Genomic DNA, 15,066 nt, shown 5'->3' with positions numbered 1-15,066 from the left:
CCTCCTTGGTGTGCGCGGATCTGGCATCAGGCCATCCAACCTCGAAAGAGCATGGTGGCATGGAAAACCCTTCTCAATCGAGTTTCTACCGATGAACGGCTTCAGCGTCGTGGTACTAGGCTCTGTTCAAGATGTTATCTTTGCCGAAGACACAGTGAAACTATTGATCATCTATTTCTTGAGTGTGTGGTTGCCGCGTCCTCTTGGGCTTGGCTCCATCAAATGTTCAGGCTTCTTATCCCTCCAGGTACATCCCTGCCTGACTTGTTTCTTGATGCTACCCTCTCTATGCTTAATCAATCTTCAAAATTGCTATGGTTTATATCTGTCTGCAACTTACTTTGGTGCCTGTGGAGTGAACGTAATAAAAGAAAGTTTGAAGGTGGAGAGTGTTGCCCCTCTAGATTCAAACAGTTCTTCCTACTGTCCATAAAAGAATCTGCAGGTTTAGCTTTTGTCTCCGCCTCTTCTCCCTCAAGTCAGATTCCCATCTTTGGCTACTTGGGCATTTCACCTCTTCTTCCCTCGGCCCCCCGCTTCATTCCAGTGATTTGGCAATCCCCCCCTAGAAGCTGGTTTAAAGCTAACTCTGATGGTTCTTACCGGGATCTTAACCATGCTGGCTATGGAGCGATTTTCCGGAACTGCGATGCGGCCTTCTTGGGTGCTTTTTCTTGCAATGCTCAGGTCTCTTGTGCCATAGATGCAGAGTTATTGGCTGTGATTGAGGTAATTAAGGTGGCAAAAGAGAGAGGCTGGTTCCCTTTGTGGATTGAAACAGACTCTATGTTGGCTTTACAATACTTTAAAAAGCCATGCTTAACCCCGTGGAGGCTGCGGGTGCAATGGATGAATAGCCTTAATTCGATCAGCCAGTTTCAGGTACACGTCTCTCATGTCTTCAGGGAGGGAAATCAAGTTGCAGATAAGTTGGCTAACTACGGTGCCTTGAATAGTGGGTCAGTGTGGTGGGATTCAATCCCTCATTTCTTGATTAGTTCTTTTGGTCAGGATTTTTCTGGACGTACTACTTACCGGTTTGCTTAATTGTGGTTGTTCTCTTTTTATGTTTGTTATATGTATAGGAGTGGTCAGGCCTAGTCCCCCACCCTTCTCTCTGTATCTTGTTTCCTTCTTAATAAATTCACTTTTGAGGGACGGGCGGTGGGCTTCCGGTTGTAATGGTCCCCTTCGGGGTTGTGTGGGTGCCTTGGTGCCTCTTTCTGACCGTTACAGAGAAGCTAATATCGCCTAATCCTCATTAGTTTTCAAAAAAAAAAAAAAAAAAAAAAAAAAAAAAAAAAAAAAAAAAAAAAAAAAGGAGCGCATGATATACCTGCTCTATGCGCCTGGTAGTAATATACAGTGGTCATTTCACCTCAATCCCAGTCTTTGTGGTTGATGATTAGGTTATGACTATCACCCTTTGCAATTTCCATAAGCTTCGTCCCAAACCCAACTCAACGGCACAGCTCTAGTCTCTCTAGCTGCCAAAGACGCCTAACAATCACGGGGAGTAAACCATGCACACCAAGTGTTCGACAAAATGCCCAACTGAAATTTCAGCCTTCCATTCTTGAGCTTCAACTTACCTGTTTGCTGCTCAGATACTGCAGCTTCATATCTATTGGTGAATGTTGGACCACCATGAGTATAAGATGGCCGAGGCTTCTCTCACCCACAAACCTCTCCCAGATCATACGTATGCAGAAAAACCCTTTAACTGCTCTGAAAATATTCAGTGAAGCACAGTCCAAGTACCCCAATTACCGCCACAATGGTCCGGTCTATGCCACCATGATTGGCATTCTCGGAAGCTCAGGCCGAATCACTGAGATGAAGGAAGTCATTAATCAGATGAAGAATGACTCCTGTGAATGCAAAGACTCGGTTTTTGTAGCTGCCATCAAGACCTATGCAAGAGCCGGGCTGCTGGACGAGGCAGTGTCTCTTTTTAAGAACCTTTCACAGTTCAACTGTGTGAACTGGACGCAGTCTTTCAATACCCTGGTGGAGATTATGGTTGAAGAGTCCAAGCTTGAAGACGCTTGTCGCCTTTTCGTGGAGCATTGCTGTGGGTGGGAAGTGAGCTCAAGGGTTCGGTCTTTGAATTTGCTTATGCTTGCTTTGTGCCAGAAGGGCCGTTCGGATATTGCATTGCATGTTTTCCAAGAGATGGATTATCAGAGTTGCAATCCGGATAGGGAAAGTTACCGGATACTAATGAGAGGGTTGTGTGAAGATCGGAGGCTAAATGAGGCAACCCATTTGTTGTATTCAATGTTTTGGAGGATATCTCAGAAGGGTTGTGCTGAAGATATAGTGATATATAGAATCTTGTTAGATGCGTTATGTGATAATGGGAAGATTGAAGAGGCTGTGGAAATTCTTGGCAAGATTTTAAGGAAGGGGCTGAAGGCGCCTAAGAAGTTTCGCCACCAACTTGATCTTAGTCAGTATAATTATGGTGAAGACACAGAAGGCATCAAGCGTTTGATCAATGAGGCTCTGGTCAGAGGTGGAAATCCCAGTTTGGCAAGTTACAGTGCTATGGCAATCGATCTTTACAACGAAAATAAGATTGTCGAGGCTGACACAGTACTAAACGAAATGCAAGATAGGGGCTTCAGGCCAACATCTGTTGTTTATGGAGCAAAGGCGGCCGCATTATGTAAGGAAAGGAAAGTTGTTGAAGCAGTGGAGGTGATTGAAAAGGAGATGGTGTGGGCGAACTGTGTTCCAACTGTGAAAGTGTTCAGTATTGTGGTGAGAGGCCTTTGTCATGAAAAGCAGTCAGTTCTGGCTTTTGAGTTTTTGAAGAAGATGGAAAAGCAGGTGGGTTGTGTAGCTGACAAGGAAACTTACAGCGTTTTAGTTGATGGGCTTTGTAGTGAGAGTGGATTTCTTGAAGCAAGTCGAGTATTGCAGGAGATGCTTATCAAGTCAAGATTGCCTTGTGCCGAAACCTACTGTAAGGTTATTAGGGGACTTTGTTCAGTAGGGAGGCAATACGATGCTGTTATGTGGTTGGAGGAGATGCTGAGTCAGGCAATACTGCCAGAATATACTGTATGGAACTCATTGGTGGCATCTGTGTGTTGTAACATTGCAAATATTGAGGCGTGCTCTGAGGTCTACAACCGGCTAAAGACTACTACCTCAATGTGAGTTTGTGCATTTGAGGTTCCCGAAGGTCTTTCTTATTTTTGAGTTGCTTTGCTCTTGTTCTAGCCAGGCAAAGACTGTGAATATGTAAACAGGAACAAAAGCTTGTTTCAATTTGTTAAAATGAAACCTGTTACTTTCTTCATTCACTTCATGGCCTGTTAACAAATTCTGCTATAAATTGCTTTGAATAAAAATAAAGTAAACAAGAAGTGGAATTTCAGAGTTGGAGGATTTGTTTATCATAACGCATAACTGCAAACTTGACAACTCCTGAGGTCCTCTACCGAATGATGGAGAGACCTCAAGATCAACAACAGCATTTGAGTTGGGATATTAACTCTTACGTACATACTAAAGAACTAGCTCTACTCTAGAAATTAGAGATATACATAAATCTCATATCAAGTGTTATATGATGATTCTAAGCTGATAAAGTTCATTCTTAGCATCGACCTCCAATCATCCTCTACACCTGAGCAAAGAGAACAAAACAATCCATTAGACTCATCAAAGATAAGCTTGTAATGGCAGTCGCTCAAACTATACAAACACCAAATCCAGTGAAAGGAAAAATGCACCAAATTGAGATTCAAAAGGGAATGTAAAGGGACATTGATACAAAGAGACAATAAAAAGTCTGGATATGTAGATTGATACAAAGAGACATTTGCGTAACTCATACATATGGTTACCTTTTTTTGAGACACTACTATCAATCATCATCTTCACTATCAATCATCATCTTCAGAGCTTCCCTCGTCGCTACTATAATCACTACTATCATCGTCTTGATCCAGAATATCGAGCTGAACATGCTGAACCTGTATTGTCTCTGGTGGTTTATGTATTCCTTGAGGAGCATTAGTCCGTGTTTGTGGGGGTAAAGGTATGGGGAGATTGTCCAATGGGGGCAAAGGCACTGGGTCCCCAGGCTTCCATCCAGGTGGGGGAACAGGTAAATCAGTTGGCAATTCCACAGGCATTCCTGGTTTCCAACCTGACGGAATTGTGAAATTTGGAGGAAGTATACCCTGAAATGGAACCATGCCAGCATGTTGATTGTATTCTGTTGGTTGTGGAGGTGGGGGCTCAATAATTGTTTCAATTGTTTTCTCCTCGCTCTCAACTGTCTTAGGTAATCCCACATCAAGGTTTGCAAAATGGTATAGCTGAGAAGCACGCATTTGCTCATCCTGTGGTGCAGGTGGTAGTGCCCCACGAAGAGGAGCTTGCCCGGCACCAAAATCTGGCGGTGCAAAGGTTGTGTAGCTTATCCGGTGGGCATATGACAAAATATCTGATAACTTCAACTTAGATGTAACAGTAGTAGTGCATGAAGATTCCTCATCTTCTGCATCATCCTCCTCCAGTTTTGGCCGTTTGGGGCGGCGATAGTCAGAGTAGTCATCAACGAGGTTATCAAGAATCTGCTCGGCATCCTTGAGTTTCTTGGAAAAGGCAAGAAGTGCAGCATCCTTGGACTGGATTTCCCGTGCAATTTTCAGCTTAGAGTCCTGAAGATCAAGAATTTCCTGCAGCTCGGCAACAGCCTGAAAGAGTTGGGTTTGAAGCACTGTGAACTGGGACAGGATATCTTTGGTGGAGGAAGGATTGGAGTCAAGTGGGGTTATGGGCACTGATTGGTTTTGGGAAGGCAGAAAGGTTGGGAGCGAGCCACGGAATGCATTGAGCCAGAGGGACCGATTAGGCGAGACTTCAAAGAGCTTGGAGGCTAGAGAGGCCATTTGGACAAGAAGGGACTGTGCTCTAGGGAGGGGTGGGAGAAGAGAGATAAGAGTCGAAGAGGCATTGGATTGCTGTGAAGGGGGTTTTGGAGGATTAGGGTTTTGAAGAGATGGTGAAGTAGGATTTGCCAGGCCTAGCCTAGCTGGGGATTGCACAATTTGGTGTTGAGGAATGTTGGAGTTCATTTCTTTCTTCAAACAACACTACCCAACAAAAAATTGAAGACATTCAATTTGTGATAAATAAAAAGCATAATAACAATGTAGAAGCTAAAATCCCCAATTTCTCTCAAGCCCTGAACCCTAAATCAAGCTTAAAGACATGATGAGCAGGCTCAAATTTAACCACATCTTTTACCAAGAGTCATAGTAAATCAGAATTGAGAAAGAGCCCAAATCAATATCAAAGAGGAATTAGTAAGAGAGGCACTCTGAACTAAAGTTCTATCATAACAAAGTTGAAGCTAGAAATCCTAATTTCTCCAAGCCCCTAACCCCAAATCAAGCTCAAAGACATAAAATTGAAGCTGAAACAGAGCCCAAAAGATGACATAACAACGAGAGTTACCTCACTTGGTTCAGCCCAGTTGACTTTTTTGAGCAACTGAAGGCTTGCCTGGGTTCAAGGTTGAAGCTTTATGTAAAAGCTGCTACCCGGACTCTGTGCATTTCAAATTACAGAGACTGAAGAACCCTTTCTCCAGGAAGAAGTTGATTCTGGGCGACTTTTTGTTGTTTCGTGTACTAATCGAACAAGGGAAATAAGAATATGAAAAGAAATTGAAAATGAAAAAGTTCCATTGCCGGGAATCGAACCCGGGTCTCCTGGGTGAAAGCCAGATATCCTAACCGCTGGACGACAATGGATTATATGTTCAATGCAGCTTAAGAAATAATATTAAATTCATATTACTTTTCTCTTTAGAGATGAATGTGAAATTGTATCATATCAAGTTACAATATTAGCCTCATACCCAGCGCGATGCATGTGTATTGTCAGAAAGTGAAAGCTTTCTTCAAATCTACTTCCTCAATAGTCTTTGTATATTACCATAATACTATTTCAGATTATTTCATTGTGAATTTTTATTTTTATTGTAAAAAATATTTATGCCAAATTAAAATTTAGTGAAGCTTTGACACTAAATTTTGGATTCTCTTTACAGTAGTTTAGTGATAGAAATAAATATTAGAGAGTCAAAAATGACAATATAAAACCTAATATGAAAGTTAAGAATCAAAAACATACTAATCAGTTGCTGCGATGCCTGTATCTTTAAAAAAAAAAAAAAAAAAACTTTATTTTCTCTTAAATCTAAACTAAACTAAACGTTAAAACTTTATACACATCGGAACGTGAGTAGATTGTCACATCAAATTTTGCAAATCCTATTTGCACCCTATCATTAACCACTATAATGAAGAAGAAGAAGATAAAAAAATAGAACAAAGGTGTCCAATCTCATCCAATCCCACGTAACAAACACGTCGAGTGACAACGCGAAACAACCAGCTCCTTCTCCTCCTCTGCCTAGAGAGCTCCATGGGTCCAGCCAGGAAAGGAAGATTACAGACGAAGCAAAGCCTACCAAAGACAGCGTGGAGCTCAAATACTAAAAATGGATTTCATATCTCTGCTCGTCCCCTTTTTCGTCCTCAAACTTGTGATCAAATTAAAGCACCCCAGCCCCAATTCCTTCATCATTAACCGTCTCTTCCACACCACCCTCCCCCATTAATCCCCCCTTTTACCCCACCACACCTTCACCTCCAACACTGCACCAAATTTTCCACACATTTTCACCTGCCCCTCTATTCAAAGTCTCCATCTTTAACCTTAAATCACACACACCCATCTCCACATTGTTCCTACCCCATCAAAATTCGACTCGTTTCCATTTTTTTGTGGGTGTTTGAAATTGATTGAATTCTGGGTATCTGAGTGTGTTCTCGGACCATGTCAGCTTTGGTGTCGCTGAAGACGTCGCCTTTGAGGACGCCGGCGCGGTCGGTTATCGGACCCGACCCGGTTCACTCAAACGGGTCGAATGGCTTCACCAAGACCCCGTCGCCGTCCGGCTCACGCGCCCGACCCGCCAAAAAGGCCGCCGCCCAACCCGTCGACGAGGCCTCGCTGGACAACCCGGATCTGGGTCCCTTCCTGCTGAAGCTCGCCAGAGAGACGGTCGGGTCGGGCGAGAACCCGAACAAGGCCTTGGACTACGCTGTTCGGGCCTCCAAGTCGTTCGAGCTGTGCTCGGGTCCCGGCCTTGACCTGGCCATGAGCCTGCACCTGGTGGCGGCGATTTACTGTAGCTTGGGCCGGTTTGAGGAGGCGACTCGGGTTCTGGAGCGGTCCATTGAGGTCTCGGATCCCGAAAACGGGTCGGACCATGCTCTGGCTAAGTTCTCCGGCTACATGCAGCTGGGTGACACGTACTCTATGCTGGGACAGCTTGAGCAGTCTATATTGTGCTACGGGTCGGGTCTGAAGATCCAGATGGAAACTCTGGGTGAGTCCGACCCGAGAGTTGCAGAGACTTGCAGGTAATCATTCATCTACTGGCGCATTTTAGCTTGTGATGCTATGAACTGCTACATTGCGCCTGCTGTGGTATTATTACTAGTATAGTAAAGACTAGGTACAGTGGGGGCCCACGTGTTTCTTACTCATTTGGATTTGGGTAGATTTGGGTGGTTGCATTGGGATGTGGGATGAATATAGTAATGTACTATCATGCTCGTGATCTTCAGAGTTTCTTTGGTTGGTGGTTGTTTGTTTACTTACCAAATGTTATGTTAGGATTAAGAGACTAATTATCTTATTAATTATTATACTATAGAACTTGCTTGATGCAACTTTGGAATATAACCTTGAATTAGAAGTCATGTAACTTCTAAAATTTACTGCATTTTGTGATGAACTGTTTATTGAGGAGAAGGCTTTACATTTACTGTCTTTTAACTGTTTCAGTAAGATTGTGGTGCATAAGAAATGATAGTATGAAGTTGCAAGAGATTCACAGTCCCCTGAGAACAGCCTATCATACTTATGTCATAACATGTCAATGTAGCATCGATCTAGCGATTAAGTTCCTAGTAGTTGTCTTTTGTTACTCCATGTTGTGCAGATGTTAAGTATGTAGAAATTACCTGTAGTGTGTTTGCTGCTTACCCTCCAGTGAAAAACAATCATTATGATGCGTAGCTGTGAAATGATATTGGAAATGGCAGGTACCTAGCGGAGGCACATGTCCAAGTTATGCAATTTGATGAAGCAGAGAACTATAGTATGAAGACTCTTGAAATTCACAGGGAGCATAAGGGACCTGCGTCTATTGAAGAAGCTGCTGACCGTCGTCTCATGGCTCTCATCTATGAGGCGAAGGGAGATTATGAATCTGCGCTTGAGCACCTTGTCCTTGCTAGCATGCTAATGATTGCCAATGGGCAAGACAATGAGGTTGCTGCTATTGATATGGGGATTGGTGACATTTACTTGTCTCTTTGTCGCTTTGACGAGGCTGTTTTCTCCTACCAGAAAGCGCTCACAGTCTTCAAATCTACAAGGGGTGAAAATCATCCTTCTGTAGCATCAGTCTTTATTCGCCTTGCTGATCTGTATTACAAGACAGGGAAGTTAAGAGAGTCTAAATCCTACTGTGAGAATGCCTTGAGGATATATGCTAAACCTTTGCCCGGAATTGTCTCAGAGGAAATTGCCACCGGGTTGACTGAAATTGCAGCCATTTATGAAGCTGTGAATGAGCCTGAAGAGGCACTAAAGCTCTTGCAAAAGGCCATGAAGTTACTGGAGGATACCCCTGCACACCGGAGCACTATTGCAGGAATAGAAGCACAGATGGGTGTTATGTTCTACATGCTTGGGAGGTTTGGGGAAGCTTGGAGTTCACTGGACAGTGCTATGGAGAAGCTTCGGGCTAGCGGGGAGAGGAAATCAGCCTATTTTGGTATTGTGCTGAACCAATTGGGATTGTCTTGTGTGCAGTTGTACAAATTAGGTGAGGCTGCTCGACTCTTTGAAGAAGCAAGGGATATACTTGAGCAGGAGTGCGGCATTTGTCACTTGGATACTCTTGGAGTATATAGCAACCTTGCAGCAACTTATGATGCCATGGGAAGGTAATTGATCTTTATTATCCATGTAAGCTATAAACATTTTCTTTAGTTTAGATGGCCAAGGTTCAATAGATTTCCAAATTGAGTTCACTAGTTCGACAACTTGGTTATATATGAATTCTAGTTTAAGTTTTATAGCTACTGCTCTGGGCAAAAATTTTGTTCCTCCATCCACTATTTTACTCAAAACTATACTTTTTATTACAGGGTAGAATCTGCAATTGAGATATTAGAGTACATTCTGAAGGTGAGGGAAGAAAAGCTTGGGACGGCAAATCCAGATGTTGATGATGAGAAGAAAAGATTAGCTGATCTCTTGAAAGAAGCAGGAAGGGCGCGGAACAGAAAGGGAAAATCGCTTGAAAATCTACTCGGTGGCTCCAACTCCCAAAGGATGAAGAAGGATGGAATGAAGAAGTGGTCTGGAACTAGTTTCAAAACTTGACCAAGAATCCTTTCCCCCTTCGGCTGTTCGTTCCCTTACTGCCAGTTTTGTTATTTATCTGATTTTGTAGATATCATTGTATTAGAAAGCTTTATGTGATTCAATTTCCACTTGTTTTCACTTCCCTTTAATTCCTTAGTCACTCACTTGTATCCTGGATATTTCCCTTGAAATATTTAACACGCCTGTTTCTTAAGAACCAAATTTGGTTGGTTGTTATTATAGATTCGATCAAATTTGATTTTCGGAATAGATGAATTTGCAAGTACATAACTATACGAGCATGTTGCAATGCAAGGAAGATATGTATACCAATTTGAGGGCAATACAATCCAGACGTTGATGATGCGAAGTAAAGAGTTAAAGACTTGCTGATCTATTGATCGAAGAGGTGGCAAAGGGATCGGAATAGAAACAAAGGACGATGAAATCATCAGCTAGGTCTCTCTCTCTCTCTCTCAAATTGTTTTGAAACTTTAGTGAATTGTCAAAATTGATACTTGATAGTGAAGTGAAACGTAGTTTTAAATGCAAAGAACTTGTTAAAACATAAGATATCTATGTGGTTGAATTAATTAGTCTACCCTCAAACTTAAAACACAAAATGCAATTTGCATTCCGAACCTAACTTTTTCGCATCCTCAACAACTAGATAAAAGAATGCGTGGATACCGTGGTTTTTCAAAAAAAAAACAACAGAGGAAATCCTCTATCTGGCTATAGTATACCACCAAAACATTCGAATATGACATCTCCATAAGAACAAAAAAATCATACAACTAATTCATAGTTTGGCACCTTTGTAAGGAAGTACATCAAAACTTATAAGGAACTTTATTGTTGTTAATGCTCAAGCGTCTGACACCTTTATTGGCTGGGTTTTCTTGCCACAGCTCACTCACCTCAGCCCTTAATCAGGTATTTCCCTGATACTACTCCATGGTAAACATCGAATATCTTGAAAATAAGGTGTCATCCATTTCAAGGAATCCGCTACTCCATGGTACACGTACATCTAATATCCTGTTTATAAGGTGCCATCCATTTAAAGGAATCCACCAACTCTTTGCCATCTCTCATCTTACTTGCAGGAATCTTCGCTGAGAAATAAAGTTCTTCGAGATTTGGAAATATTGGAGAAGACAGAGTCTTTCTGAAATCTTTTGGAAATATGACAGCCTTAAAATCAGAAACACAGAGGTACAAACTTTTGGATATACCAAATTCTTGAAGAAAATCACTCAGTGTTGTAAAATGTTTCAATTGCCTGTTGGAAGTGACTGCTTCTCTATCCCAATTTTCGATTAGTTCAATGCGGGTCATCCTCAGATTTGGAGCTTTCAGAGAGAACTTGCACTTCAAGTAACCAACGAAATTGAAAAATTCGAGCTTTGGAGCATCGATTGTGCCTTTCACATTATGGCATCCATCTAAATTAAGGAAACGCAAGTGCGAAGCATGTATGTTAATACATTTCAATTTGAGGCAATCTCTAAATATCACCTGCTCAAGCTGCGAAAATTCAGATGAACCGATACCTGATACAACTGAAAGAGATTTAAGATTTATAGCTTCATAGACTCGAACTAAAAGAGCCTCGCATCGGTCAATTTCCAAAGATTTGAGACTGGAACTCCGCATATAAATGTCCCCTTGGAAAGAACATGAAGTTAGTGACAAGTGTTCAATGAAAGGGCACTCAGAAATTAAGGAGAGGAGAGCTTCGTAGTCGAAATGCAGGACATGGATTTCAAAGAGGGAAGCAGACCAACAGATATAGGATGCTTATTGTAGATTTTCTTCATTCTCACAATACTCTAAATTTAGAGTAGTTACAGATTTTGCATTGACAAGACTCACAAGAGCCATCCGAGACAAGTAAAACAAGTTTTTCTTGCGACTTGCAGCCCTGCTTGCTTCGATAAGATCCAAACTTGACAACATGTCGTAGTTCAATTCACTAACTGGCATCAGGCTAATATCTAACTCTTTCACGCTTCTCTTACATGAAAATATCAACCATTTAGTTACAATATCATGCAGAGTCTCTAGATGAGTACCTGGTCATGTGGAGCTTGAATTTCTCTAAATTCTGTTTGTTTGGGTCTTTCTCACATATTTCCAAATACCTATTGAGGATGTTCTCGACGAACTTTGTATGTTCATGAAGGTTGTTGCCATCACCTCCTCGTCGAAATCTATTACAGGGCCCAAACAACATGCATCTTGCCATTCCTTGGAAAGAAAGCTCATGCGGATAGCAGATTTAGTGGGAAGGAGTTGGAGGATTCGGTGAATAACAAGGTCGGGCAAGTCTGGCGGTATTGGGTTGACAGCCATGGCCATCATGTTTTGGTCATCACATTCCTGATGAGCTGCAGTGGTTTCCTCTTGCTTCGGGCTTGAACTTGCCGTCATGTTTGCTGTGTGCTCTTCCTAAGATATATAGGATAGGTACGTATATATACACACAGGCTTTTCGGAGAGTAAACCTTGTTCTAGAGGGAAACTAATTAAAAGGATAAACAATTAGTAGAAGGCTTTTGCCTAGTAATAGGTTAATTGCAATTTCCGAGAGTTAATTATATTTGGAACTAATAACTTCAAAAACTAGAGTCATAGATGCACTTAAAAAAAATTGGAGTAAGTTGGAGTTAGTATCTTGGGTTGACTTCATAACTAAGCAACTACTACTCATCAATCAATGGTGTATCGATCTACTCCACCTTGGAGGCTTCTGAAGATCATCCAGGATGTGAAGCAACTAACTCAAGACTTTGAAGCAAATTTCCTTAAGCATATAGACAGGGAGACGAACAGGCCCAGACTTGAGATTTTGAGGCTTGAGGCGAAAAATAAAAATGGATCTACATTTTTTATAGAAAAGAAAAAATATATATTTACAAAAAAGATATTGAAAAGAAAAATAAAAAAAAAATTAGAAAGAAAGGAATGCAATTTGCCAACTAAAACCAATCTTATTGTTTAGTAAGAAAACATACATTTTATTTACTTAATAATTTTTTTTAAATACCCCCAGAAAAAAAAAAAAATTAGGCCCGACGAGACACTGGGCCTGAGACAGCCGACTCACTAGCCTCATGTCAGGTCCGGCTCTGGAGACGAACTTTGCAGCTGATGCAATTGATAGCCTATCATAATTATGTAAACGGTGACCTAGTGAGGTTTTTAGAGCCTTACTCTTTGATGTTGTAAACTCTAGCTAGATGGAGTTAGTAGTTGATCATCTTCGACGCCAAAACAAAACAATTAATAAAAGGCTAGGAATTCCTTATCCTAAGTAGTGCTACGTACTTTACAAAGATTCTTATGAGACTCGCAAGGATAGTATTTAACTCACGAGAATGTGAGATTCTAGTTGGCTTGAACCTACCTAGCTCCTCCTCATCTTCACCGATCTATATCAGGCAGGACCCGACCCTTTAATTTTGGTGAAGGTCTGCTTGTGCGAAACAAAACTTCTGTCCCCTGGATCAATATATGGATCAAAATAGACTTGGGGCAACTACCTGCATGTAATCTGCAAATTGAATTAATACCCAAGACTTCCTTGATTGGCATCAATTAGATGGGAGATCGATCTACAGCATATATAGTCAGTTAGTACGTGATACATTATGCACATATATATATATATATATATATCACTCATCACTGCCATTCACTTCTTCATTCTCTCGCATTTTCAGTTTCACTTGGCCCCAGTGGCATGGCATGTTCCATTATATTGACCCTTCTGCAGATATGAAACGTACGTGATGCATGCGGCCATGAATTAAAAAGAATATGATACATTTGGGTTCATGACTATGCACCCAAGTAATTGATGCATTCGGCTTCGTGATATCAAGGGCATGCATGCATAGACTTCCGTGTTCTTGTACTCTTGCATGTTGAAAATTTTGAATGAATTAAAGCACAATAAATAGAGTAGAAAGAGCATCGATCCTAATAGAAAACTAATCACACCGTGATATTCTCCCCCTTTTAACTACATAATATTCTCCTTAACTATACAATTCTAATTATACTACAATTCCTACAATTATGCAGAGTGACTCACGCCAAACATTTTCTTGGTGCAGTGATAGATTAATCGAAAATCATTTCTGTACACTCAAACAACTACCAAACTTAATTTATACATACCCATCAAACCGTATAAAATAAAAGAATCTCCCATGCTCAAGAAGCCAAAATCTACGTACTATATATTAAGCCATCAGCCTGCCACAAAGGAAAAGTTAGATTTGTAAGGGAACTATTTATATTGCCGTTAATCTTATTTGATAAGAGTTTGGCACGTTTGTGATGACTGAGTACTGGATTTCTTGCTACAAGCCACCCCTCAGCGTGCACTCAAAGAGGTCTGTGCCTGATTCTCCATGGTAGATTTTTAATGAACAGTACATCAGGTGCCATCCAATACAACGAATCGCTCAACTCTTTGTTCATCTTTCTTGGAGGATTCTTCACCGAGAAATAAAGCTTTTTGAGACTTGGGAATATTGGAGAAGACAAGGTCTTTCTGAAATTTTTTGGAAACATAAGGGCCTTAAAATCACTCACATAAAGATCCAAAGTTTTGGAGCTACCAAATTCTTCAAGAAAATTGCTCAATGTTGTAAAATGGTTCCATGGCCTGCTGTTGAAAGTGGCCGCTTCTCGGTCCCATTTGTCAAATAGTACGATGCGGGTCATTCTCAAGTTTGGAGCTTTGAGAGAAAGTTTGGAACTCAAGTAACCCTTGAAAGTAATAGAATCTAGAAGTGGAGCGTCGATTGTGCCTTTCACATCATGGCATCCATCTAAATCGAACACTTTCACCTGCGGAGCACATATGTTCAAACATTTCAAGTTGAAGCAGTCTTTCAAGATTATACTATGGAAGTTCGGAAGTTGAGGTGGACCGACATCTGAAATAATTGTGAGAGATTCAAGATTCACAGCGTCATCAACTCGAATTGCAAAAGAGTCGCAATGCTCAACTTGCAAAGACTTGAGACTAGAACTCGAGACCCCAAAGTCTCCGAAAGAAGATGAAATTATTGACAAATATTCGATGTAAGGGCACTCACGGATCAAGCAGTAGAGAGCTTCTTTGTCAAAGTGGACCTTCTTGAGAGACATAGATTTCAAAGAGGGAAGAAGACATGTGGATGTAGAGCACTCCTTACCGCTAATGTTCTTTATTCTAACATACCCTAGATTTAGAGTAGTCAAGGATTTTGCATTGGCAAGAGCCGTCCGGGAAAAGTAGTAGTAGTTTTTCATACGGGTCGCAGATTTTGCATTGACAAGCTCCATCGGGGACAAGTTGGTGTAGTTTTTCATGCCGCTCCGCGGATGATCCCACTGTGATTTACTTACTCTAAGGCTGATATCTAACTCTTTCACGCCTCTCTCAAATGAAGAACTCAACAATTTGGTTACGATACTAGCATCTCCAGATAAGTACCTTGTCATGTGAAGCTTGAATTTTTCTAAACCTTGTTTTTCTCTCTCTTTCTCAACAAGGAATTCCAAATACCTACTCAGAATGTTTTT

At 41.2% G+C, this 15,066-nt stretch overlaps 3 protein-coding genes and 1 non-coding gene across 4 annotated transcripts; 2 read left to right on the top strand and 2 right to left on the bottom strand.

The window, feature by feature from the left end:
- The first annotated feature begins 1,315 nt into the window (after positions 1–1,315).
- LOC133714955 (pentatricopeptide repeat-containing protein At1g05600) lies at positions 1,316–3,317 on the top strand. Its single transcript, XM_062141240.1, has one exon. The coding sequence runs from the start codon at positions 1,648–1,650 to the stop codon at positions 3,166–3,168; it is 1,521 nt and encodes a 506-aa protein (XP_061997224.1). The 5' UTR covers positions 1,316–1,647; the 3' UTR covers positions 3,169–3,317.
- Positions 3,318–3,378: 61 nt separating this feature from the next.
- On the bottom strand, positions 3,379–5,743 carry LOC133714956 (mediator of RNA polymerase II transcription subunit 4-like). Its single transcript, XM_062141241.1, has 3 exons — positions 5,482–5,743; positions 3,861–5,117; positions 3,379–3,640 (listed from the first exon to the last, which is right to left on the bottom strand). The coding sequence occupies exon 2, from the start codon at positions 5,097–5,099 to the stop codon at positions 3,900–3,902; it is 1,200 nt and encodes a 399-aa protein (XP_061997225.1). The 5' UTR covers positions 5,100–5,117; positions 5,482–5,743; the 3' UTR covers positions 3,379–3,640; positions 3,861–3,899.
- On the bottom strand, positions 5,709–5,780 carry TRNAE-UUC (transfer RNA glutamic acid (anticodon UUC)). The gene has a single exon. It is a non-coding gene; the product is annotated as a tRNA-Glu (tRNA).
- A 594-nt stretch (positions 5,781–6,374) lies between these two features.
- Positions 6,375–9,750, top strand: LOC133715055 (protein KINESIN LIGHT CHAIN-RELATED 1-like). Its single transcript, XM_062141365.1, has 3 exons — positions 6,375–7,460; positions 8,148–9,056; positions 9,261–9,750. Exons 1-3 carry the CDS (start codon positions 6,871–6,873, stop codon positions 9,496–9,498), a joined length of 1,737 nt encoding a protein of 578 aa, XP_061997349.1. The 5' UTR covers positions 6,375–6,870; the 3' UTR covers positions 9,499–9,750.
- Positions 9,751–15,066: the final 5,316 nt, after the last annotated feature.

The sequence above is a fragment of the Rosa rugosa genome, chromosome 6, assembly GCF_958449725.1.
Source record: "Rosa rugosa chromosome 6, drRosRugo1.1, whole genome shotgun sequence".
NCBI lineage: Eukaryota > Viridiplantae > Streptophyta > Magnoliopsida > Rosales > Rosaceae > Rosa > Rosa rugosa.
Note: the sequence above shows the minus strand (reverse complement) of the source record. Positions and strands in the feature narration are given on the sequence as shown.